This window comes from Marmota monax, unplaced genomic scaffold (genome assembly GCF_021218885.2).
Source record: "Marmota monax isolate L192 unplaced genomic scaffold, Marmota_monax_Labrador192_F-V1.1 WCK01_AAM20220418_F8-fsc00014, whole genome shotgun sequence".
NCBI classification, from domain to species: Eukaryota; Metazoa; Chordata; class Mammalia; order Rodentia; family Sciuridae; genus Marmota; species Marmota monax.
The window spans coordinates 38,397,698-38,420,993 of NW_026695222.1; the positions used below are offsets into that span (position 1 = coordinate 38,397,698).

General features: G+C 57.3%; 1 protein-coding gene across 3 annotated transcripts; it reads right to left on the reverse strand.

Annotated features, from left to right (window-relative positions):
* Nucleotides 1-1,606: 1,606 nt before the first annotated feature.
* Helz2 (helicase with zinc finger 2) lies at nt 1,607-22,359 on the reverse strand. 3 transcript variants are annotated; one of them, XM_058575673.1, is made up of 21 exons: nt 21,285-22,359; nt 20,371-21,080; nt 17,057-17,129; nt 15,503-15,567; nt 13,442-14,508; nt 12,909-13,092; nt 12,729-12,836; nt 11,735-12,252; nt 10,987-11,628; nt 9,358-10,141; nt 9,139-9,214; nt 5,336-8,990; nt 4,932-5,221; nt 4,661-4,822; nt 4,431-4,578; nt 4,222-4,338; nt 3,962-4,154; nt 3,470-3,550; nt 3,017-3,173; nt 2,763-2,930; nt 1,607-2,677 (listed from the first exon to the last, which is right to left on the reverse strand). In XM_058575673.1, exons 5-21 carry the CDS (start codon nt 14,455-14,457, stop codon nt 2,553-2,555), a joined length of 8,424 nt encoding a protein of 2,807 aa, XP_058431656.1. In that variant the 5' UTR covers nt 14,458-14,508; nt 15,503-15,567; nt 17,057-17,129; nt 20,371-21,080; nt 21,285-22,359; the 3' UTR covers nt 1,607-2,552. The 3 variants fall into 3 exon arrangements, with proteins under 3 accessions (XP_058431656.1, XP_058431655.1, XP_058431657.1); XM_058575672.1 differs by having other exon boundaries at nt 3,470-3,823; nt 21,285-22,357; XM_058575674.1 differs by lacking the exons at nt 13,442-14,508; nt 15,503-15,567 and having other exon boundaries at nt 3,470-3,823; nt 21,285-22,356.
* Nucleotides 22,360-23,296: the final 937 nt, after the last annotated feature.

The window sequence follows — 23,296 nt, forward strand, 5'->3', positions numbered from 1 at the left end:
TCCTGTGAGCCCTCCATGCCTGTCACTCTGGCATCATGTGGCTTTGGGGACTTGCCTCTGGCCGTCCTACGGGATAGGCCATCCCAAATGTCCAGGGTCAGCATGCCACTGCTCCTGTGCTGCTTGTGGAGTGAGGACTGGGGTTTGTGCTGTGTTGCACCCAACCCACTGGAGAGGGGAGGCCTGGGTAGGGGCTGGCCAAGGGAAGTGTCTTTGGGTCCAGTACTCTGGCATGCCCACTGGAGGGCTGCCCGGGTCCTGGCATCTCTGGCCCCTCTGCCCTGGGCCTCCGCTCTGGCCCAGCCTCATGCTTCCAGCAGGCCCAGAGGCAGCAGCTCAGAGCAGAGCCACCCTGAGTAGGTCCTGCCCCTGGGTACACCCGCCTGGGCTGCTCCCTCCCGCAGACTCACTCCATGGGGCTTCCCACCTTTGTATCTGGCAAGAGCCGAGCGCCTATCTCACCCCAACATGGTCTCCTTAAACCCTTGTTGCTGGCAGTGGTCCAGTCCTGGCTTCCCCCTGGTCTTCAAGACCCCTTCCCCCAGAAGCCCAACCCATGGCTGGTGAGGTCCAATTGCCTCTGCCTGGGGGCACCTACCAATCTCAGGAGATACCCCAAAACTCTGCAATAGTTTTTTTTTTGTTGTTGTTGTTGTTGTCGTATTAGGGATTGAACCCAGGGGCACTTAACCACTGAGCCACATTCCCAGCCTTTCTTATTTTATTTATTTATTTTTGAAACAGAGTTGCTAAGTTGCTGAAGGCCTCACTAAATTACTGAGACTTGCCTCAAACTGTGATCCTCTTGCCTCAGCCTCCCCGGTTGCTGGGACTGTGCCCGGCTTCTGCAATTCTTTTACAGCTGCCCTAGAAGTGTTCTCTATGCAGCACCTCCCACGGCACCTCCCTCCAGGGGACCTATTTTCCCTCCAGCTTCTCTCTGCCATCCCACCCATCTGATCTCTGCTGGCAAGGGAGAGCAGTACAGAGAGTGCAGGGGAGGCCAGGGAGAGCCAGCCACAAACAAGCAGGATGCTGTCACAGCCCAGGTCTGCTTGGGGGTGCCCATGGCCTGAGGAGCAACTTCAGACAAGGCAGGGTGCTATGCAGACCACAGCTGCAGGGACCTGGCCCCTGGCCTCATGGGCTACTTGGGGTCAGCCCAGTCTGGGGACCGAGCATGAGGCTGGCCATGCAGCTCTGGACAAGGCTCCCCATCCTTGCCAACTTGGTCCCCCTCCTCCACTGTCCCTGCACAGATGACCTCAGGCAGTACAGCTGGTGCCCTTGGTCATAAAGCTGGGTGCTGCCATCCTCTCCACTTGCTCCCAGGTCCAGCATCTGTCCACTGAGAACCCCTGGTGACCTCCACAGCCACCTCCTAAGGAAGATGAAGGACAACACTTTTTGCCCCTGCCCCACCTCAAAGCACCCAGAAGTGAGAGCAGCTTTCAGAGGGGTCTTTATAACACCATTAATATTTAATCATGAGGGGCTGGGGCTGGGCTCAGTGGCAAAGCACTTGCCTGGCACGTGTGAGGCCCTGGGTTCAATTCTCAGCACCACATATAAATGAATAAAATAAAGTTCCATCAACAACAAAAAATATATTTAAAAAATTTAATCATGAGGTGGAATCTGAGAAAAGGTTGAAAATTGCAATATAGAAACTTGGTATGTAAAAAACATCAGTAGACAGGCACTCCTCCCACAGAAGGCTCTGCAGAGGCCAGGGGAGGTCTCTTGGACCTCCTTGGACCGCTGACTTGCTGGAGGCACCTCAAGACTCAGGAGAAGGGGTGAACAAAGGAGAGCTGCTTCCAGGTGGGTGGGTGGGTGGGGGGGCAAGCTCAAGCAGGGAGACTGCACCCACTCAACCCTGCAGAGAAAGGGGCTCCCAGGCAGGTTGTCCTGAGGGCTCTGGGCCTGGACAAGTGTGGCTGGGGTGGAGGCAGCCCAGAGTGTCTGGGGCACCTTGCTCTTGGCCCTTGGCCCACCCACCCGCAGGAGTGTTGTATAGATGTCTCTACAGGACAGTGGCAGTGAGGGCAGAGAAATGGCCCCTCTCCAAGGGAGGTCCTGGCCCTGCCTGTGGTCCCAGTAGAAGACGCTGGCTTTGGTGTATTTAAAACTAGAAAAGAAGGCAAATGCCATGCCAGGGTGATCCCAGAGGGTCTGAAGGTCAAAATGCAGCCTCAAAGAGGTCTCCTTCCTACCTGAGGCCTCCTGGTGACAGGGGTGTCTCCTGCCAATATGGCCTCAGTGGTCGGCTGCCGAGAGGCTGTCCTATCACCCAAAGTCCCATCCCGGGAGAGCAGCACAGCAGAGAGAGAGAGGGGCTCACTCCAGTCCCTCTTCTCCTTCCAAGTTCAGGCACAAACAGGAAGATCACCCCCAGGAAGAGGTCAACACCAGCTGCTGCCAGCCACCTGGGCCTTCCCAGCAGCCACGGTGGCAAGTTGACACGGCCACCTGCCCTGGGCCCCAGTCCACTGTAGGGCGAGGGCCACGCTCTCCACCAGCATATCCTGAGCTAGGCAGAGAGGGACTCTTTAGGAAGACATTGCTGGCCTCCTTCGGACCTGCACCTGGCTAGCAGGCACGAGGCTCTGCTGGGCTGCACAGAAGTCCAGGAGACGGCGCCAGAGAGGGCAGCAGGACAGCAGGATGTGGTCTCCTGAGGGGAGAGGAAAGGAGCTGCAGCCCATCTGAGTGCCCACAGGGAGCAGCCCCAGTCCTCTCCTGGGCCCCCACACCCTCACCAATCAGGCAGAGCCCCTCCTGGGCCCGGGTGATGGCCACGTTAACTTGGTTGGGGTCCACCACGAAGCCCAGGAACTTTTTGAGCCAGCTCTTGGTCGGTCGCTGGTCCACATCACTCCTGGGGCACGTGCGGACGGTGCTCACCAGCACATAGCGCCACTCACTCCCTGGGGTGAGAGGTGAGCTTGCAGGTGCTCCCCACACCCATTGCATTCTGACCCCCAGGTGTGGGTTCCCCCAAATCCAACCTCACCCTGGCTCTTGGTGATGGAGGACACAGTTACTCCAGTGACACCCTCCCTCTCAAGGCCCTTGCTGATGGCTACAGCCTGTGCATTGTAAGGTGTGAGGATAGCAATATCCTGGGGGTCTACTGTCCGGTCCAGGGTCAGCTGCTTGGTGATCCGAACCTGAGCGGACAAAGTGGCAGGTGGAGCTGGACCATGGTGCCATCTGGGCCCAGGGCACATGAGCTTCCCTCAAGTTCCCTTGGCCCCTCTTCCTCCTAGAAGGCCTCTCTGACACTTCCTCCTCCTTCCCCTCATCCAGTGAGCCCTTCTTAACCCCAACTCCTCCTCCAGGAAGTCTTCCCTCATTCCTCTTCCTCCTCCTCCTCCTCCTCCTCCTCCTCCTCCTCTTCCTCCTCCAGGAAGACACCCCAGTCCTGACCCATGGGGGCACCAGGGAGGGTCTCTCTCATGCTTACCACCTCTGCCACCTCTTCCAGGTTGGCCTTGGAGTTCTCATTTCCTTCATCTGTGGACACCAGCAGGCTCTGCTCCTGGCCCTGCACATAGCCAAAAATGATAGAGCAGCTCTCCTTGCCAGCATAGCCCAGAATGCTGGCTGGTCGCCTCAGGCCCTGCCAGGCCCTCAGTTTCCTCCCATAGAACTCCATGGAGGGGAAGGTGCAGATGGCCTGGTGCATGCGGTACTGTGTGTCCAGGAGGAAGGCGTCCCTGTGGTACCGCTCAAAGAGAGACCGATCCATCCCCAGGTTTTGCAGTTGCTTGTCCTTGACCACAGGCCGTAGCTGCTTGTGGTCCCCGAGCAGGACCACCTGGAGGCACAAGGGGCATGGTCCTGACCTGGCCCAGAGGTACCCCAGCCTGTGGGCCATTCCAGATCCTGCTCAGTGCTGTCCTTCACACCTCGGCCTCCAGCCCAGGGCACAGGCTCTCCACTGACTGTCCCTCACCTTCTCAGCTTTGGAGAAGCGCACCAAGGGGATGAGGGTCTCCGGCTCAGTGGCCATGCCCGCTTCGTCCACGAGGATCTGCCGGATGTCCAGCTTTTGGAGGCTGGCTGAGGCTGCACAGGAGCATGTGCACAGAATGATGGAGTGCTGGTCTAGCTCAAACTTCCGCGCCTTCCCCAGGATGCTCCTGTACCTGTGTGGGCCACAGCCTGTCATCCTGACGCCCCAGCAGGAGGCTTACCTCCCAGCCCACCACTTACGAGGCAAGGTCCTCCCTAGAGAAGACTTCCTCTCTCTGCAGCCGGGCGTCAAATGCCCTGATCTCTGGTGCAAATGGGTTGGAAGCCTGTCGGATTCGGTGGTGCAGGGTGATGCTCCTGCAGGGTAGAGCCTCAGTAAACTGCAGTCCACTGTAGGGCCAGCTCAGGCCCAGCCTCCACCCATGCTCAGAAGGACAGACAGGCCGCACCTGAGGGTCTGGTTTGGCCTCCCCTCCTGGTGGGCCTTGTTGAGCAGGCCTCTGCGGCCCACACCTGGAATTGGGAACTCAGTGGCCTCGGACTTCTCACTGTACACTCGCAGGGGCCGCAGCTCTGCTCTCCTGCTCAGGAGTAGTCCTGGGGGTGGGTGGGGTGTGAGCTTAGGCTGTTCCTCTGTGCAGGCAGCCCCTGGCCACCCCATGCACTGTACCCAGCACACCTGCCATTACATCCACTGACTTGTTGGAGGGGCCACAGTATAAGATGTGTGGGCCCCTCGGCTGCCCTGCCCCACCAGGGCTACTGCTGGTGGACTCCTGCTCCTGGTGTGATTGATGCAGCCAGAACATGATGTGGAGGCCCACCACGGTCTTCCCTGTACCTTCAGTCAGAGCACAGGGTAAGCAGAGCCCACCCTATTTCCCAGGATCCCCGTGGCCCATGGCCCAGCCTGCCCAGGGAAGCCCTGCTCCCCTTGCATGTGGGCCCACCTGGTGGGCCCTGGATGACTGTGAAGGGCTTCTCCAGAGCCTTCCTGACGGCCTCGTTCTGGCTAGAATTCAACTTGTGGTGACCTCCGGGGATGTCATAGGCCTCTAGCTCCAGGAGCCTGCTGGCAGCCACTGGGAGCTGGGGACCAGGCCTCCCTAAGCACCCATGCAGGGCAGGGAGGGGGCAGGAGGGTGAGCTGGGGTGGGGCTTGGGGCTGGACCGGCCCAGAGCAATGCTGACCACCAGGGGGGATGCCTTCTTCAGCCCACGCACGGCTTCCTCCTTGCGCCTGGGAGTGAGAGGGACACAGGGAAGTCAAGAGGACCCCCACCCAGGAAGAGACCGTGCTCACCTTCCACACCTGCCCTGGCCTCACAGGGCAAGCCTGGTCGAAACCACTCACAGGTCAGGAAGCTGCTTGGGCATCACCTCCACAGTGAATCGAGTGCCAGGCCTCAGCACCTCTTCTGGAACCTTCTCCATGGCCATTTGGTGGATGAAGAAGTGCACCCGCTTAAAGGCCTCCTGCCGGTCTTCCTGGCCCTCCTGGTCCAAGTCCTCAGTCAGCCCGTGCGCTACCCAGGCATACCCAGGGGAATCGATGCTCAGGATGGGCCTGAGGCTGCTGGGCCTGGCAGAAGGGGCCTGGAGCCCCTCGAGCCGGATGCAGAGGTAGCAGCAGCTGAAGTTGACATGGATGCAGCTCTCCCAGAGGAAGGCAGCGTCCAGGAGGAAGGTGCCCCGCAGCTGCCCTTGGGGGGTGCGCTCCGCGTCCCAGTTAATGCACACATGCTGCAGCGTGATGGAGCTGTTCTCTGCAACTGCATTGGTGGCCGACTCCAGGCTGCAGAGTGGCTCCCACACGCGGGAGTACTCATCCTCGTCGCGGTACCAGTCTTGCGAGGCCTGGAGCACACGCCCAGAGAAGCAGTCACCAGGCCGCTCCACGTGCTCCAGGCAGAGGCTGAGGCCGGGCACCACAGTCCACAGCTGCAGGGCTGGTGCCAGAAAGCCACGCTGCAGGCTGGTGCTGAGCTGTACCTGCAGGGTGTCCCCGCTGCCCAGCTCCCGGACAACCTCTATGAAATGGCCACAGGGGCTCTGGCGCACGTGTACAGGCTCCCGCCCTGGGGACTCCTCCTGGCCCTGCTCCTGGATGAGGGCAGCTGCCTCCGGCCAGCGCTGCTCCTCCATCAGCACCAACAGCTGCTTCCATAGGGCTGCACCCACGACCCGGGTGTATGGGTCATGCAAGGTGCCAGGCAGTGGGGAGGATGGCCGGGACCTCTGCACCGAGTAGACGCGGCGTCGCCATAGCAGCCTCAGGCCTGGCCGGCTCTCCAGGCTGCAGGGGTGGTCAGCCAGCTGCAGGGAGCTATAGTGGACAGGGTAGGGATCAGGCAGCGTCTCTTGGTTGACTGGGAAGAGGAGCTTGAAGCAGTGGGTGCCCATCTCCACATCCACCACAAAGCCCAGCTTATTTTGGGGTTGGGCCTTGAGCTGGGTGGCCAGGTGCAGGCTTCGGGCCCGCCGCTGATAGCTCCGGGAACATGCATACTGGCTGCCAAAGTCCTGGCAGAGTCCATCGATGTCCCTGGTGGAGTACTCAGGCCCCCCATGGCCCAGGGCCAGCAGCAGCAGCCTTTGCACCACCAAGTCCAGGTACCTGCGGATGGGCGATGTGGCCCATGTGTACCAGTCCACCTGCAGTGAGTAGTGGCTGGCCAGTTGCTGCTCACCCTGGCTGGAGCGGCCAAACACCGAGCGACCTAGGGCCTTTCGGAAGGCAAGGCCTGCAGGAGCCAGAGAAGGGTGCATGTCATCCGTGGCAATGAGGTCCACCATCCTGTCGTATTCCTGGGCACAGGCAGCGAGCTGGACATGCTTCCAGAGGGAGGCCAGGACATGCAACTGCATGCCCGGGGTGCTATAGTCATGCAGATAGTGCTGGAGGCGTGGTGACAGGGCCACCAACTCTCCATGCCGCTCACGAATGGCTTTAAGCTGGAGACTGCTAGGTGTGGGCTGCCACCTCAGGGGCGTGACCGTCCTCGTGTGCTCACACTGCACCAGGAACTGAGCCACCAGTCTGTTAAACTGGATCATGTACTCTTTGACCATGATGTGGGCTGCGCGGAAGCCCAGCTCACTGTCCTCCTGCGGGGGCTCGTAGTCACAGGCAGTCTGCAGGCGGTGTCGGCGCAGCACCCGGGAGAAGTAGCAGGCGGCTGCGACACAGGCCTCCACTGAGCCCAGGTGGGCTGGCAGCTGCAGGCCGGCGCCTGGGTATCCCTTGATCATCGCCTCAGCCTCCTCATAGGACAGCTGGTGGTCAGAGCATATCACAGAGGGGGCAAAGCGCAGGCTCTGGAGCTGGCCACTGCCCTTCTCCATGGTGAGGAAGAGGGAGACAGCCAGGCGGTCCCGGCCTGGCAGGAGGCTGAGCACTTCCTGGCAGACGCTGACTGGCAGTGTGAGCACTGGCTCTCTATCAGGAGCATAGAATGCGATGCCCTGCCGGCGGGCCTCCACGTCCAGGGTCCCATCCCTGGGCACAAAGCTGGCCACATCAGTGATGTGCACAGCTACCTCACACCTGGTGCCCAGGTCCCGGACACTGAGGGCATCATCTAGGTGACAGGCACCCTGGGGGTCCACAGTGAAGGTCAGGAGGCTGCGACAGTCTTCTCGGTCACCAGCAGCAGAGTCCAGCTCCATTTGGTATCTCTCCAGCACCTTGGTGATGGAGGCTGGGTCAGGCATGGGGGTCCTGAGGCCATGCTCCAGGTCCAGGATGCGGAGGCCCTGCTCCCAGGTGGTGGCCTCGGGCAGCACATCCAGGATTATGCCCAGTGGGTAGTAGAAACGCTCACGCCACAGGACGATGTGGACCCAGAAGAGCTGGGTGTGCCGAGCCTCAGCCGAGAGGGTCTTGTGCCCCACACGCTGCACCCGGCCCTGGAGCAGGCGGTGAATGGGGATGTGCAGCGGATCCTTCAGCTCAGCCACAAAGATCTTGGTCACAGAGCTGTCCACAGGGATCATGATCCGGGGATCCCACTTGTCCATCTGGCACACAAAGGCCAGCGCATGCCTCCTCCTCTTCAGCACACCCACCACACGGCCCTGCAGCCGTCCTGTCATGTCCCCATCACCAGCCTCCCGGTCCAGGACCTGCACCAGCACCTCATCCCCTGTAAAGGCCATCCCACAGTTCAGACGGCCCCTGATCTGGATGGGGCTGGAGGCTGCATTGCTTAGCGGCATGGCGGACGCCCGCTGGAAGGTCTCCTTCAGGAACGTGCAGTGGCGGTACAGCTCGGGCTCTGAGTGCAGTAGCTCCCACAGCATGGCTGGGGGCAGGTTGGTGTACTGCTGGGCCTGCTGTGGAGACTTGGGTCTGGCTACGGTGTCCAGCAACCCATCCTCCCCAACGGTCACTGTCACCTGTCGGCTCTCATCCAGGAGCTCCTGCAGGATGGCATCCTCGGCGTCGAGCTCCCCGTGTGAAGGCCAGAAGTCAGATTCCCAGTCCTCGGGGTCTGCAGGCCTCCTGCCCTCCAGGGTCCGCCCTGCTGCTGCATCCCCAGGGGCTGCGTCCCCTGCCTCCAGCTTCACAGCGACCTCACGCCCCTTGGCCACGGGCTCGGGCAGAACCCTTGCCACAGCCACGTGCTCTGTGGCTGGGCCCCCAGCTGTCTCTTCTGTGTCAGTGTCCCTGGCCACTGCTGCCCCAGCTGCCTCTGCTCTGGGGGCCACAGGGGCCCAATGCTGCCTCTGAGCCACACTCTGCTCGATCTGCTCTAGCGACAGGCTCTCGGGACAGATGCTGCGGTGCTCCACACACTCGTGGATGAAGCTCCTCCAGAGCTTGCTGCAGGCTCCAAAGGAGCAGAGGGCCACTGCATCCCCCACGGCCACCAGTTGGGACTGGGCTCGGGTCATGATCGTGTTCAGTACACGGGCCTCCGTGAAGAACTCGGAGGCCGGTGCCCTGGGGCCGAGCAGGCTGAGGCAGTTGTGCACAGTGCTCAGTACCACCACCCGGAACTCCCGCCCTGCAGGGGACACATGGGTCAAGCCGCTAGGCAGGACAGTGGACTGACCTCCATCTTCAGCTGCACCCCCCACTGGAGCAAGACTGAGGAGCAGGCCAGAAACTGCCCCACAGCCAGGTGCCCCTTGCCCGTGCCACTGACCACCCACCTGGCAGGATCTCAAAGCTGCCCACAGACACCTCGCCCAGGTTCCTTCTCCTCAGCTCCTGCCTCAGGGCAGCGACCTGGAGACAATAGGCCAGAGCATGAGGGGTCGGTGCCCCGCCAGCGATGGGCCCCAGAGACCTGGGCACCCTCAGCCGCCAAGCAGCACCCATTCTGGAATTTCAGGTGGTAAACTTCCAAGGAGGCCAGAGGCTGGGCTCACCTGGGCACCATGGGAGACAGCACAGATGTGTCTCTGCTCCCGGCCACCCCAGCAGCGGGGCCAGGTGTTGTAGACCTCCTGCACTTTCTCCACCACCTGAGCGACCTCCGCTGCGTTGATCCAGGACGTCCTGGACAGGTCCTGCTCAGGGGTACCCGCCACATGGCAGAACATGAGCGGGTAGTGCTGGGGGTGGCGTGGGACCTTGCCGCTGGCCTGGATGGGGCTGCCCTTGGTCGTGTAGAAGTGGCGTGAGACGAAGCTGATGATGGCCGCGGTGCAGCGGTAGTTCTCGTGGAAGATGAGGCGGCTCTTCTGGGCAACGCTGTGGGCCTCCTGCTGGTAGTGCAGGAAGAGGCGGTAGAGCAGTGTGTGCCTGGCCGCCCTAGCCCTGGGCACACTGAAGAGCCTGGGCGTAACCTGCATGTGGTCCCCCGCCAGCACCACACGGGTGTGGGGTGAGGCATAGGCCAGTGGGGTGAGGGCCTCGCACTCCAGCATCTGGGCAGCCTCATCGATGAGGATGTGGGAGAAGAAGCCGACCGGCACCTGCAGCTTTCGGGCCTGGGAGGTGGTGGTGACCACCAGGCGGTGATGTGCCAGCTCTGCCCTGGTGGGTGGGCGGAAGGCCCGGCCGTCCTCTGTCAGGCAGCAGTACCGCAGCGTAGCCGGGTCGGTCTGGCTGGGCGGGCGGTCTGTGTACATCACCCGGAGCGGAGCTGCCTCAGGGTGGTCTCTGCTGACGTGGGCGTGGAAATACTCCCGGATGTAGATGTCTGCAGCACTATGGGGGCACAAGGCATGCAGCTGTTCCCACTGTCTGCTAAAATGCCCCATGTACCTGGCCCCACCTGGAGGTCCTGGAAGGAGGTGGGCAGAGTCCTGCCAGGCATGCTGGCATCCCCAGAGGGAACAGACACACGGCAAAGATGCAGGAAGGTCGGAGCCTGACAGCAAGGAATGGGAGGAGCAGAAGCTCCTGCAGGGTCAGGGAGGGCTCAGGGGGGAGCGGTTTAAGTCAAAGCAGGGAGGAAGGTGAAGGAGCTGGCCGTGGCCTGCAGCAACCCAGGGTGACCAGAGGCTGGCCTGACCTGAGCATGGCTCCTGGGCTCTGTCAGCAGTGGGCCGCAAGAACTGGTACCCTAACTCTCAGGGGCACAGTCCAAGGGTCAAGAGGCAAAGGAAAGGCTGTTGGCACCTTCCAGGTGAGACATACCTGGCCCCACTAGCCCCCCAGACACTGCCAAGACCCAGTGATCCCCACACTAAGCCCAGAAGATTGGCCCAGGGTATGTGGCCCTGTCCTGTGCGTCCTCCCTCCTGATGCCGGGCTGAGGAAGACCCAGAAACCTGCCAGTGTATGCTGTTAGAGAACCAAGAAAACCACATCAACCAGAGGGGAACTTCCCTATTGAGAAATCTGTGTTTCTATAGAAAACACAATCAATCAAGGGCCTTGCCACGTAAAGCTGAGCAAGCCAACCACTGCCACCCACCTCCCCTTCTATGGTACATGACCTCTTGGTGGCTCTCCGGTCCCTCAGCCAACAACAGACCCATCACCCCAGGGCAGCTGGCCCTCAGGAGAGTCCCCACAGAGGGCTGGATACTGGGCAGGCCTGGGCTCACCTGTTGGTGTGTGTGCAGATGAGTACCTTGGTGTGGGACTGCCGAACCACCTCCAGAGAGGCCATGGCTAGTGTGTAGGTTTTGCCAGTGCCAAAGGGCCCATAGATGAGTAGAGGGGGAACAGGCTTCATGCCTCCTGGGCTGCTGCCTGCAATGAGCCTCACAGCCATCTTCTGCTTGTGGTTTCCACACAGTGAGGATGGGATGGGCCTGGGATGGGGCACAGTGCAGTTGGGCAGGTCCGGTACCACCAGGTGCTCCTTGGGCAGTGTGTCCACTGCCTGGTGCCAGAGGCGGAACGGCATTGGGTCAATCTGGAACTGCACTTCTAAGAGGGGGTTGTCCTCAGGCTTTAGCTCTAGGGCCACACAGCAATGTGCTGGCAGCAGTAGCCACAGAGCTTGCTCTGAGCTGGCCCGTGTCTCCAGCTGCACTTCGAACACTGTGTCATTAGGTGCGGGCACAGGAGCTATGAGGGCCGTGCTCACTGCCCGACTCAGCAGGAAGCCCTGGTCTGTATCTGGCATCAGAGAGGAGGGGACAGGGACTTCGGCATAGAGGGCTCCCTGTGGTGCGAAGAGCATGCCCAGTGCTGGTGTCTGCAGAGCCGCCTTCAGGGACACCTGGACCTGCATGGTCAGCCTGGTGGGAGCACCTGGTGGTGAGCTCCCAGGCCACAGCTGTAGACCTGGCTTCACATTCAGATTCCCAGCTGCCCAGCTGCCCACCCGCCTGCTGCCTGCCTCACCTAGCCACCAGCCGCTGCTGAGCAGCCTCCTCCTCATAGAGGAAGTTGTGCATCTTCTGCCGATAGTTGCTAAGAGAGATGGGGCCTGAGGCCAGGCTGCTGTGACTGAACTCCAAGGCCAGGGCCGGTGCCTTGTACTTGGCCACCAGGGCTGCTTGTTCAGCTGTGTGTGGCACGCAAGGAACCACGTGGCGGTTGCCTGTGTGCCAGCGGCCCCGCTCCTCGAGGAAGGTAGGTGCTAGCCTTCCACAGAATCCTAGGCTCTGTGCTTGGCCCAGCCGCAACCCCAGCTTCTGAAGCAGAACTGGCCGGCGGCCAAAGTCGAAGACCACCCACTGCTCAAAGGTACCAAAGGAGGCAGCCTGCACATGCACCTCCACCTGGAATTCAGCTGAGGTGTCACGCACACGGAAGTGTTGCCCCTGCGCATACAGCTGGCCCCGTGGGAGGGAGGGGGCCACCAACGAGAAGTCTGCTCCAGGCTCCTGCTTGAGCAGGGCCACGTGGAGCAGAGGGTCCTAGGAGAAGAGACTGGATGTGAGGTGCACCCCCAGGCCCTGACCCAACCCTCTGGGCATCATCCCAGTCTCCTTCCCTCCCAAGAGGCAGTTCCAGCCACTCTCTGGGTGTAGAACCTACGCCTGATTAACCTCCCTGGTCTCCTCTGCATGGTGGGGGTCATGGGACGTGCCTTAGGCCCTGTGGATGTGACCATAGGCAGGATGGGCAGCCTGGGCCCACCCCACCCTCCCTCTCGGGGCACCAGACACTGCTAACCCATGAACGCTGCAGAGGGACCCTCAGGGTGGGGGCTCTTGAGATGCCCTGTCTGTAGGTAAGGAAACCGAGGCAGAGAACTAAGGAGCCTGCCCAGGTCCAGATCCCAGGCTTCTGACATCTACCCATCTCTGGTACTCACCTCCTGGGGCATCCTTCACCCAGGGATAGACTGGCCCACAAGGCCTGAGGCCTTGGATCTGTGCTAAGCCCTCACCTCAGAGTGGACAGTGAACGTCCAGCTGTGCTGGGTCTTCTTCTCCTGGGCCTGATGCACTAGGGGCTGGTGGCAAGTAATAGACACTCCAGGGACGGTCTCAGCCAGCTGCAGGGAAGACCTGGCCTTTAGCAGGGCAGCCTGAACCTATCCCCTACCCCTGGCACAGCCCCCACTTACCACCAGGACCTCGCTGCTGCTGTGCTGGTACTCAGCCAGCAGCCGCGCCCGGTAGGGCATCAACCCGTCCTTCCAGGCTTCTTGCTCCCGCAGCCGCAGGGCCTGTGCCCGCTGGACCCACTCTTGCAGTTCCTGGGCTGAGTGTGCCTTGGTGCAGATGTCCCCATATTCACAGAGGTCAGGCCTGGGGGCAGGGAGGTCATCAGGGCTACACAGAGGTGCAGCCGAAAGGTGAGCTGAAAGGCAGGCCTCCCATGCCCACTCTAGCCTGTATGGGAAGCAGGATGGATTCCAGGCCAGGGCACGCACGGACCTTGCCTGCTGTCTACTCCCATGCCCCTAGGACAAGGCCTGTCACGCAGCTCCAAGAAAGGGACTTTCCTTACCCAGGTCCTCAGAGGCCAGGTAGTGCTGACCCACTGGGAGAGGATGAGGCAGGTGCAGGGAGCCCCAGGACCATGAGTCTTGCATTTCCTGGTGCTGGCTGGTGGGGATTCGTCCCCCACCTTACGTTCCCACCCAGCTGTCCTTACCTTGGGCAAAGCTCAAATGTAGACAACCCCATGGGTGGGCTGCGGTATTCCCAGGGCACAGCCTGGTCGTAGGCCACCATCTGTGCATGCTCCAGGGAGGAGCAGTGGTTCTCAAAGGCTTCCTGAGTGTGGCAGGTGACCAGGCAGGTGTGACAGTACAGCTGGACCCCAGGGGGCTGGCCCTGGGGCGCTGTACACTGTGCCTCCCCAAGGGCAGGGTGAGTGAGCAGGTCCTCCCGCCGGAGCCCATCCAGCCGCTCGGCCTTCCACACGGCCATCTCCACAGCACTGTGTGCATACTGGCAGCGGGCAGCACCATGGCGGCACGGCTGCCCACGCCCTACGAACATGCAGTAGTTCAGCAGGGGGCGATTCTGGGGCTGCGGCCGCACCTCTACAAACTGCCGCTTGCGGCCCTCAGTGCTGACATGGGCGAGGAGTGAGTGGCAGGTTCCATGCTCGGGGCACCGTCCCTGGGGGTCCATAGGGCTAAGGTGTGGGGGGCAGCGCCTAAAGCAGTGGGCACACAGAAGTTGGAAGTGGCCTCCGAACTCTGCACAGATGGTGTCAGCCGCCCCAGGTGGCCCACCCTGAGCCCTCTTGCCCTGCAAGGCAGCCTTCAGCCACAGACGGGAGAGGTTGTGCTTGCGTTCGAAGGTCCAGACCAGTGCCTCCTCACGGCTGTGGGCGAAGGTGCACTGGTTCCGGTGGCGCCGGCAGCCCAGCTCTGGGCTGTAGTAGCGACAGACTTTGTAGCACAGAGGCCTTGGGAAGGTGGGCCTGCGGCCCACCCTGCGCCAGACCTTACTCTTGGCAGTGCACTTGCAGCGGGCCAGCAGAATCTCCCGGGGGCAGCCATGCTCCACCTTCTGCAGCACATAGGTGGTCTCGTTGAGGCGCTGGGCACAGCGAGGGCAACCCAGATAGAGGTCCACTTGGGCGTAGAGCCTGGCTAGAGATGGCCCCTTGGTGGCCAGAGGGCTGGTGGGCAACGGACCACGCCCCTGGGATGCCATGTCTGAAGCTGACCAGGCTCTTCAGGGCGGCATTCAAGACTCCCTGGCCCACTGGGACAGGAGGCCCAAGTCAGGCAGAGGTCAGAGGGTCACCCACACATTCCCCCAGGCCAGGGTGAAGAATCCTGCCTAACCCAACCCACAGAGAGAACTGTTGGCAGTGGCCTTGACTGATGGAGAAGCTAAGGCTACTGGCCTGACCCACCAAACCCCTTCCTCCTGAAGGGTCTCCAGCTTGCTCAAGAGAAGCAGAAGTGACAGCTGGGGACGCAGGAGAACCCTGGAGGCTACAGAAGCTGGGCCCAGTGAGGCCTGGGACTCCCAGGTTTCCGTCTCCTTTACAGACACTATACCTCTTTTCTGAGAGTCCACAGTGTCTCTTAGGGTGACTGCACCCCTAGTCTTGGCAGTGGGGACCCAGGGTGGGGAGGACACAGCCCTGCAGAGGACCAACCCTTCCCAGGTAGGACAGATAACAGAGTTCCTACAGGGATGCCAGGAGAGGGGGCTGCCCAGGACCCAGAGTTTTAGCTGGGGCCACCCCAGCTGGGACGAGGGAGGTGACAGCTCCTTGCACACTCTGCTGGCCAGGAATCTTTGGGGTAATACAAAGACAATGTTTTAAAAAAAAAATGGGGCTGTGGTTGTGGCTCAGTGGTAGAGAGCTCGCCTAGCACGTGTGAGGCCCTGGGTTCGATCCTCAGCACCACATAAAAATAAATAAATAAAATATTGTGTCCAACTACAACTAGAAAATAAATAATAAGAATAAAGAAAGGAAAATGACTAGGGTAGCCACCCAGGGTCTGAAAAACCCCTGCACCCAAGTGGAAATTTCTGAGCCCAACTGAGCCAAGACCCCAACCAGGTGCTGGATCCAGCAGGAGATGCAAGGGAGCCTGGTTGTGCTGCTGTGGGTGGGGTCGGGGGGCCTTCCAGGCAGCTGGCTCACTCCCCGGGACTCACTGGGCGCTGGCATCCCTCCCCTCCAGCAGGCCCTCCCGTCTCGGCTCCAGCTACCACCAGGGGTTTACCCTGCACTCACCAGCACCAACCTCCAGCAGTGATCACTTTCGATTCTGCCCCTGGGGCGGCTCAAACCTCAGATGCCTGATCACGGAAATTACCTCACTGACCCCTGCCCCGCCCCCGCCCCTGCCCCGCCCTCGAGTGACACCTCCCCTCCCAGCCTTGGTGGAGCTCCCTGGACTGCGGATGAAAGTAGGAAGAGTCCTGGGGTACCCTGGGGTCAGCCCTTCTTGGCCCCAGCCTCACACACACACATTCTTCTGTGGCCTTGGGTGCACGGAGGAGGAGTTTCAACCTGGGCAGATGGCTAATGGTGCCATGCCCATTTGGGGTTTAAAAGGTATTCCTAGTGGAGGTGAGGAGCACTTTCTTGCAGACCCCGGAGCCCGCACAAGTGCACTCTGGCTAGGAAGGAGTACTGGGGAGGGGGAACGGGCTGAGAGTTCTGCAGGGGGAGGGGCCCTTTCCTAAAAGGAAACATCCCTCTGAGGCTCTAGTGACTACATCCAATCCCCTAAAACAAATGAAGAGGTCCAAGCTATGACTTGAAGAGCCAGGAGCATTACACAACCTCTCTTGAGCTGTGCCTAACCTCCTGGCCTTGTGGAGAAGGGCCGCCATCAGCTGAGCGCAGCAGTCACCCCAAAGGCTACACAGCCAGCTGATCCCCAGCTGAGCCAGGAAACTGTGGGCGCAGGATCCTGATCTCGCCCACTGCAAAGGCCAACCTGAGCAACCAGGGAGCCTGGTACAAAACTGGCTGGGTATCAAAAAAGACTGCCAACTTCCTCCCTCCCTGCTCTCTCTGACCACACATGTTGGGGGACACCCCAGGACCACTCCTCCCAGAGGGGAGCTATATCGGGGAGAACTGAGGCTCCTGCCAACCTCCAGCCCTGGCCAACAGCCTGACTGCAGCCTCAGTAGACGCCAAGCCGGAACCACACCTTGTCACTTCCAGCAGCGAGATCATAAATGTTTATTGTGGTTTTAAGCACTAGGTTTGGGTGGCTTGTTACACGGCAGGTGATAGCTACTGCAGCTCTGTGGTCCCTCAAACAATAAGGCACATCTGTCTCCAATCTCCCTCCCGCCAGGCAAGTGTCAAGCAGAAGCTCTACCGCTGGGCACACACCAATAACCAGGAGCCTCTGAACACACAGATATCAGAAAAGAGGACGAGAAAGAGATTCCCAAACAGGAGCAGCACGAGAAATGAAGTTGAAAAACATGCAAGAAGATCTTCGGGTACTCCTGGGGATCATGGGGCACTGCTGAGACAGCAAGAGGGCTCTGTTCTCACACAGGAAGACCTAACCCTAAATCTGTCTGAATAATGCAAATTACAATGAAGTGCCAAAGGAAATGGGACATAGTAGACACACTGGTTGTAAGATTCTTTTGGGAAAGCATCTCATAAACAAGAATAGGCAGGACAATCACTAGAAAGAGTATTCCGAGCATGTGCCACTGCAAACCCCTGAAGGAAGAGCATGAGCACAAGCACATCAGCAGATTTCAGGGCTTAGCAGAGAGCCCTGAAGCCAACCCAAGCACATGCCAGTGTCACCTGTGAAGAGTGGCAGCGCTTCAGACCACAGGGGAAGTCAGATTGTTCAAGCCTGGTTAACAATCGTCACATCCTGAAACAAAAACAGCAGAGTGGGGAAGGCCTTGATGCAAATAGTGACAGACAGAAGATTAAAACAGGAAACGCAACCACCACAGAGACCCTGGAAGAAACCTAGGCAGAACGTGTCTGCCAGTCAGTAGTCTTGTATAGGACTGGCCTTCCGAAGGAGGGCCCATCCCTGCAGCCAGCATGTTGGGCATACTCCTTCCCACTCAGGACTAAGGGACTCTGTACTCTGAGCAGACTATGAGGGACAGTGTTCAATAATTCTTTCCTTCTCATAGAGCCAGCTGTTAAACATCTACCTGTGTGCTGCTGACAGGTCCAGCCACACAAGAGCAAAGCAAGCCTAGCTCATGTCACAGTGAGATTCTCAGTTCTTTAGTATTTTAAAGATCTAAAGATTTAGTATTTTAAAGATCTTAAAAATTCAGAAAAATATCCAGCTTAAGAGAAAAGTAGGCAAAGCATGTGATCCAATACTGCACGCACCACAAAGGAACTAGAAATTGGCCACTGTGGTGCACGCCTGTAATCCCAGCAGCTCGGGAAGCTGAGACAGGAGGATTATGAGTTCAAAGCCAGTTTCAGCAATTTAGCCAAGCCCTAAGCAACTTAACAAAACCCTGACTCTAAACAAAATATAAAAAAGGGCTAGAGATGTGGCTCAGGGGTTAACACCCCTGGGTTCAATCTCTGGTACTGAAAAAAAAGAGGAGGTGCTGGGAGTGTAGCTCAGTGGTGTAGCACCTGCCTATCTCCTGGCTAGCACATGTGAAACCCTGGGTTTAATTCCTAGTATGGGAAAAAAATCAAATTAAAAAGAAACAAAGTGCGTTCCCATCCCCCACTCATCTCTTGAACCATTTGTTCCCAGAGTCCACGGTGCCTAGCCTGGCTTTGCCCTCTGCCAGTGCTAGGAGCCATGGAGGAAATTCAGCCCAGGTCTCCTGTGGTCTGGGGGCAAGGCCCAGCTTTTCTGAGGGGCATCTTTTGCTCTAAGCAGCTCTGGCTGTGACACTTAAGCAGCACCCAATACCTGTCCCCCTCCCCCCACCCAGGAACTTCTGCTCTGGCAGAAGCTCATCTAGGAGTGACCAGGTGGCCAAGTGTGGTGGCTGTGGTATGGCAATGTCTAGATTTTGTCAGCACCCAGGGATCCTGGCTTAAGCCAGGGAAAGACACAGATCCCCTCCTCCTGGGATCAGGGGAGGGGCTGCATCTGTACCAGACAGACATTGCCAAGGAAGCACCTAGGCCCTGGGTGCTCCCAGATGCCCCCTTGCCCTGCCCCCTCAGCATCTCTGCAGGGCCTCCAACCCAACCTCACTCCTCCCCAAACTGCATGCGTCAAATCAGTCCCCAGTAGAGGGGGGGGGCTGTACTTCCCTGCTAGTCCCCACCCACAGTGCCCAGCCTGGGCTGCCCCACCCCCATCAGACTCATAGCTTGATTAAAACCCTCCTAAGAGCATGTCATGGGTGTCCCCAAGGGTCCATGCCCCCGGGTGGCATCTTGCCTTGTCATTCTGAGTGCTCCACTCCATGGCCAACTCTCTAGAATGACTGGGAGAGGGGATGCGCTCAGTATAAGGAGAGGGGTGGGCAGGAGTATCCCACCACATCAGCCTGCGGCTGCAGGCCCAACAAGGCCATGGGGGATCCCTTTTGTTGGGGCTTGGGGGTGACCATTCCAAATTCCTAGACACTTGGTCCTGCAGAGCCTGGCTCCCCTCGTGCTTTGTGGGATGGCATGCCCAGAAGAAGAAGTCAGGTAGGGGACACAGTCCACCCTCCCTTCCCCCACAGCCTCCCTGTGTGCTGCTCCTCCTTGACACCTAGACGTGGCTTGCTCTGGGAACCCAGAGGGTCAAGTCCATACTCCTGGCCTCTGGCCTCAGCCCTCACTGTGACACCTGCCTCTTACCTTCCAGGGTGTCTGCTCCACTGCCACTCCCTGTGCATACCAGGCACCTCTAGGGCCTGTGTTTGTGACTGAGGATTGGCCAGTGTGCAGAGGACAGGAAGAACTGTGTAGCTACTCGTGGCCAGTGTGGCTGCCTGGGTGACCCCAAGCTTGTAGAAGCTGGATGGAACACAGTTGCCAGTGTGGGGAGCCAGCCCAGACCCAGGTGTGCAGCTAGAATCTCCTCGAGGGCCAAGCAGAAGAGTGTCTTCAACAATGGTGCTGGGACCACTGAGCTGAAGCTGGGGGGGACAGGGGGAGCCAGGCCTGACCTGCACCCCAGCTCAAGGGCTCCCAGGGCCAACTGAACATGGAGTGAGATGTGGGAACCAGAGCTCCTCACAGCATGGGGAGGCAGCCCCTTCTCTGAAAGGACATGGAAGCACTGATGGAAAAACTGGTAAATTGTTTCCACAAATATCAGAACTCCTGCACTTTAAAGGACATCAGTGATAAAAATGAAAAGGTAAACTATCAACAGAGGAGATATATTAAAAATAAACAGACCTAAGGAATCCAGAGCAGGTTTTGGTTTTTTGTTTTGCTTTGTTTGGTTTTTTTTGGGTGCTAGGGATAGAACCCAGGGCCTTGCTATGCTGGACAAGCTCTGCCTCTGAGCTAACTCCTTGCCTGAGATTGTTTCAAATTTTTAAAATTCAAAAATTAAAGGCTGGTTTCTAAAAATGAACAAACTATTTGAGACACACCTCACATAAAAAATATAAAAATGACCAAAAGCACAAAAAGACACTCCACATGAAGTCCTTTGGAGACACAAACCAGAGCTCCTGAGGTGAGGCTGTGTACCTGGACGAAGTTGGACCCTCCCAGGCATGGAGGAGGCACCAGATGCTGCAGCCAGCTCAGAAACCAGTTTGGAAGTTTCTGGCAAAATCAAATGAACATTGACCTCATGACTAAACAACTGCATGCCTACCACACCTGCCCAAGGAGATGAAACACACCTGCACTTTCTCTTTCCTTTTCTTTCCTTCATGGTGCTGGGGGCTGAACCCAGGGGTGCTCTGCCACTGTGCTACACCCCAGCCCTTTTTACTTTTTTATTTTGAGACAGGATCTTGCTAAGTTACCAACCTGCCTGGCACTTACAATCCTCCTGCCTCAGCCTCCTTGGTAGCTGAGATGCAGACCTGGCCACTGAGCCCAACAACACACAGACATTTTAGATGTATGGTTGCATTACACAACGCTAAGGAGCAGCTGTGAACCAGGTCATGGTGGCAGAGTGGGGAGTGGTTGGGAAGGGGAAGGAGGGAATGCCCTACCTCAGCCAGGGCCACAGTTCTCTGTCCATCGCCGAGACTCAGCCACAGTCCTCCGGAGTGCTGTGTTTCACTGAACGCACGTTTCACCACAGCACAATTTGTGTGTGTGCATGTGTGGCTATGCACTTCCTGCTCACCCAGATATCAAGAAGGAACACTGCACCAGGAGTGCAGCAGGCCAGCCTCAAGCCGATATTGGCCTCCGGTTGCTTGGGGAGCCCAAGGTGCCACCTACCCCATCCCTCATGGAGTCAGGAGCTGGAGCCAGATGGATCTGGCAGGGCCTTGGGCAGCCCACCCTGCCCACCAAGCAAGGCATCCACCCAGGCCAGAGGCAGCGATCAGAACTTGCACACACCCACTCTACCCTCATGGTGCAGGAGCTGCACATATAACCAACCGGCCCAGGTGGAACTGCCCCATGCCAACCCCTCTGCACAGAGAGGGTCCAGCACCACACACCACGGAGCATCCCCTCAGGTACCAAACAATGAGCAGGACCTGGGCTCAGAAGGAAAGGTGATTAAGACAGCAAGTTCCGGTCAGTATGACTATGACAAGTGACCCAAAACCCAGACATAAAACAACCCTCCATGATGGCCACAAAAGACACAGGCACAGACTCAAAAGTCAGCTGGTCTTATGATACCCAGATCCTCAGCCAGAGAGGTGGATTCTGCAGTAGGAGGCACCTGAGGCTCCTTAAGCACCTACCTCCACTTCTTTTTTTTTTTTTTTTTTTAAAAGAGAGAGTGAGAGAGATAGAGGTAGAGAGAGAGAGAATTTTTTAATATTTATTTATTAGTTCTCGGCGGACACAACATCTTTGTTTGTATGTGGTGCTGAGGATCGAACCCGGGCCGCACGCATGCCAGGCGAGCACGCTACCGCTTGAGCCACATCCCCAGCCCCACCTACCTCCACTTCTACGAGATCACCCAACATAACAGCTGAAGTCCAAAATGGTGGGCAGGGGAGAAAGGGTGAATGGAAACTCCACCATCTTCTCCCAGTCCAACCTGATTGCTGCCACATTCTAGTCCTCAAAAGTGAGTCCCAAGGCCAGGTGTGGTGGCACACTCCTGTAATGCCAGCACCTACGGAGGCTGAGGCAGGAGGATCACAAGTTCAAAGCCAGTCTCAGCAATTTAGTGAAACCCTAAGCAACTTAGTGAGACCCTGTATCAAAAATTAAAAATAAGCCAGGCATAGTGGCACATGCCTGTAATCCCAGAGGTTCTGGAGGCTGAGGCAGGAGGATCACAAGTTCAAAGACAGCCTTAGCAATGGTGAAGCACTGAGCAATTCAGTGAGACCCTGTCTCTAAATAAAATACAAAATAGGGCTGGGGATATGGCTCAGTGGTTGAGTGCCCCTGAGTTCAATTCCTGGTACTAATAAATAAATAAAATAAAAGGGGCACAGGATGTGGCTCAGTGTGGCTTGGGGTCTAATCTCCAGTACCAAAAAAAAAAAAAAAAAAAGAGTCACCAGGCTGGTCCAAAACCAAGGGGTGGGGAATTAGACCCCCAACTTTTGTGGGAGGCGTGCCATAGACTTCATGAACATTTTACTTATTTATTTACTTATTAACAGGGAGGCACCACCATACCTGGTAAATTTTTTAAAGCCATCACATGAAAGAAGAAAGTCAAGAGTCATCAGCACTTTAGAAAAAAAAAAAGAAAGAAAAGGCAGAGACCAACGCAGAAAAAAACATAAGTCAAGAAAATTCCTGGTCTAGGGGTGTAGCTTAGCGGTAGAGCACTGGCCCAGCATGTGTGAGGCCCTGGGTTTGACCCCCAGCACTGCATGGACAGGCACATGAGAGAGAAAATTCTGCAGAAATACTTCAGCCTATGGAACAACTTAATGAAAGACATGCATCCAAATAAACCAATAACTGCAATAAATGTAAAAGGATTAAATTATCCTAGTAATAGACTAAAGATCACAAGATGGATTTAAAAAGAAAAGCCAGGTACAGTGATCCATGCCTGTAATCCCAGCTACTCAGGAGGCTGAGGCAGGAGGATTCCCAAATTTGAGGCCAGCCTGGGCAATTTATTGAGACCCTGACTCAAATTAAAAAAAAAAAAAAAAAAAAATGTTAACAGGGTTGTAGATGTAGTTCAGTGGTGAAGCGCTGGGTGTTGCTCCTCTGTACCACAAAACAAATAAATAAAGAGAATACAGTACTTGTGACTTACCATAGATACAATAAAAAACAAGTAAAAAAGAAAAAAATATGAAAGGCATCTATCAATCAAAAATGAATAAATAAATGCTAGCATAGCAATATTAACATCAAACTAGAATTTAGGGCAAAACCAAATAACACAAGATAAATCAAAGAAGAGACACTGCTTAATGAAGGAGGAAATCCACCAAAAAAGAATGTTTTTTACTTCTTGAACTGGGATCTGCAATCAGTTTCCTGAGCCAGGCACACCTGTAATGCACACCTGTGATCCCAGCAACTCAGAAGACTGAGGCAGGAGGGTCATAAAGTCTACTCCAGCCTGGGCAACTTAGCAAGATCCTGTCTCACAATTAAAAGAATTTTTTTTTTCCTAAAAAAAAGGGCTGGGGATATAGCTCAGTAGTAAAATGTGCCTGTGTTCAACCTCCAGAATTTAAAAAAAAAAAAAAATTCCCGAAATACCATCTTTACTGCATGTGATAACTCTGAACCTTCCATTCTACTCTCCGTGTGTACAGAACCATGAGCCACCATCTGCTGACTGACTGCTCAACCCACTAACTGTGTTCACACTTACTTGACAACCTAAGCAAGAAGTCGCACTGATCACTGATAGCTAGTGCCCTAACTTTCCCTTTGGCACCAGGGATTGAACCCAGGGGCACTTAACCATTGAGCCACATCCCCAGCATCCCCCATGCCCTTTTTTTTTTTTTTTAATTG

Bases quoted from the DNA above. Each gene is read 5' to 3' on its own strand.
- Helz2 (XM_058575672.1), bottom strand. From the start codon at position 14,457: ATGGCATCCCAGGGGCGTGGTCCGTTGCCCACCAGCCCTCTGGCCACC. The intron at 4,579-4,660 runs GTGTGCTGGGTA...ACCCACCCCCAG, and splicing joins GTCAGTGGATGTAATGGCAG to GACTACTCCTGAGCAGGAGA. The intron at 2,931-3,016 runs GTGAGGTTGGAT...CTCTCACCCCAG, and splicing joins CTCCATCACCAAGAGCCAGG to GGAGTGAGTGGCGCTATGTG.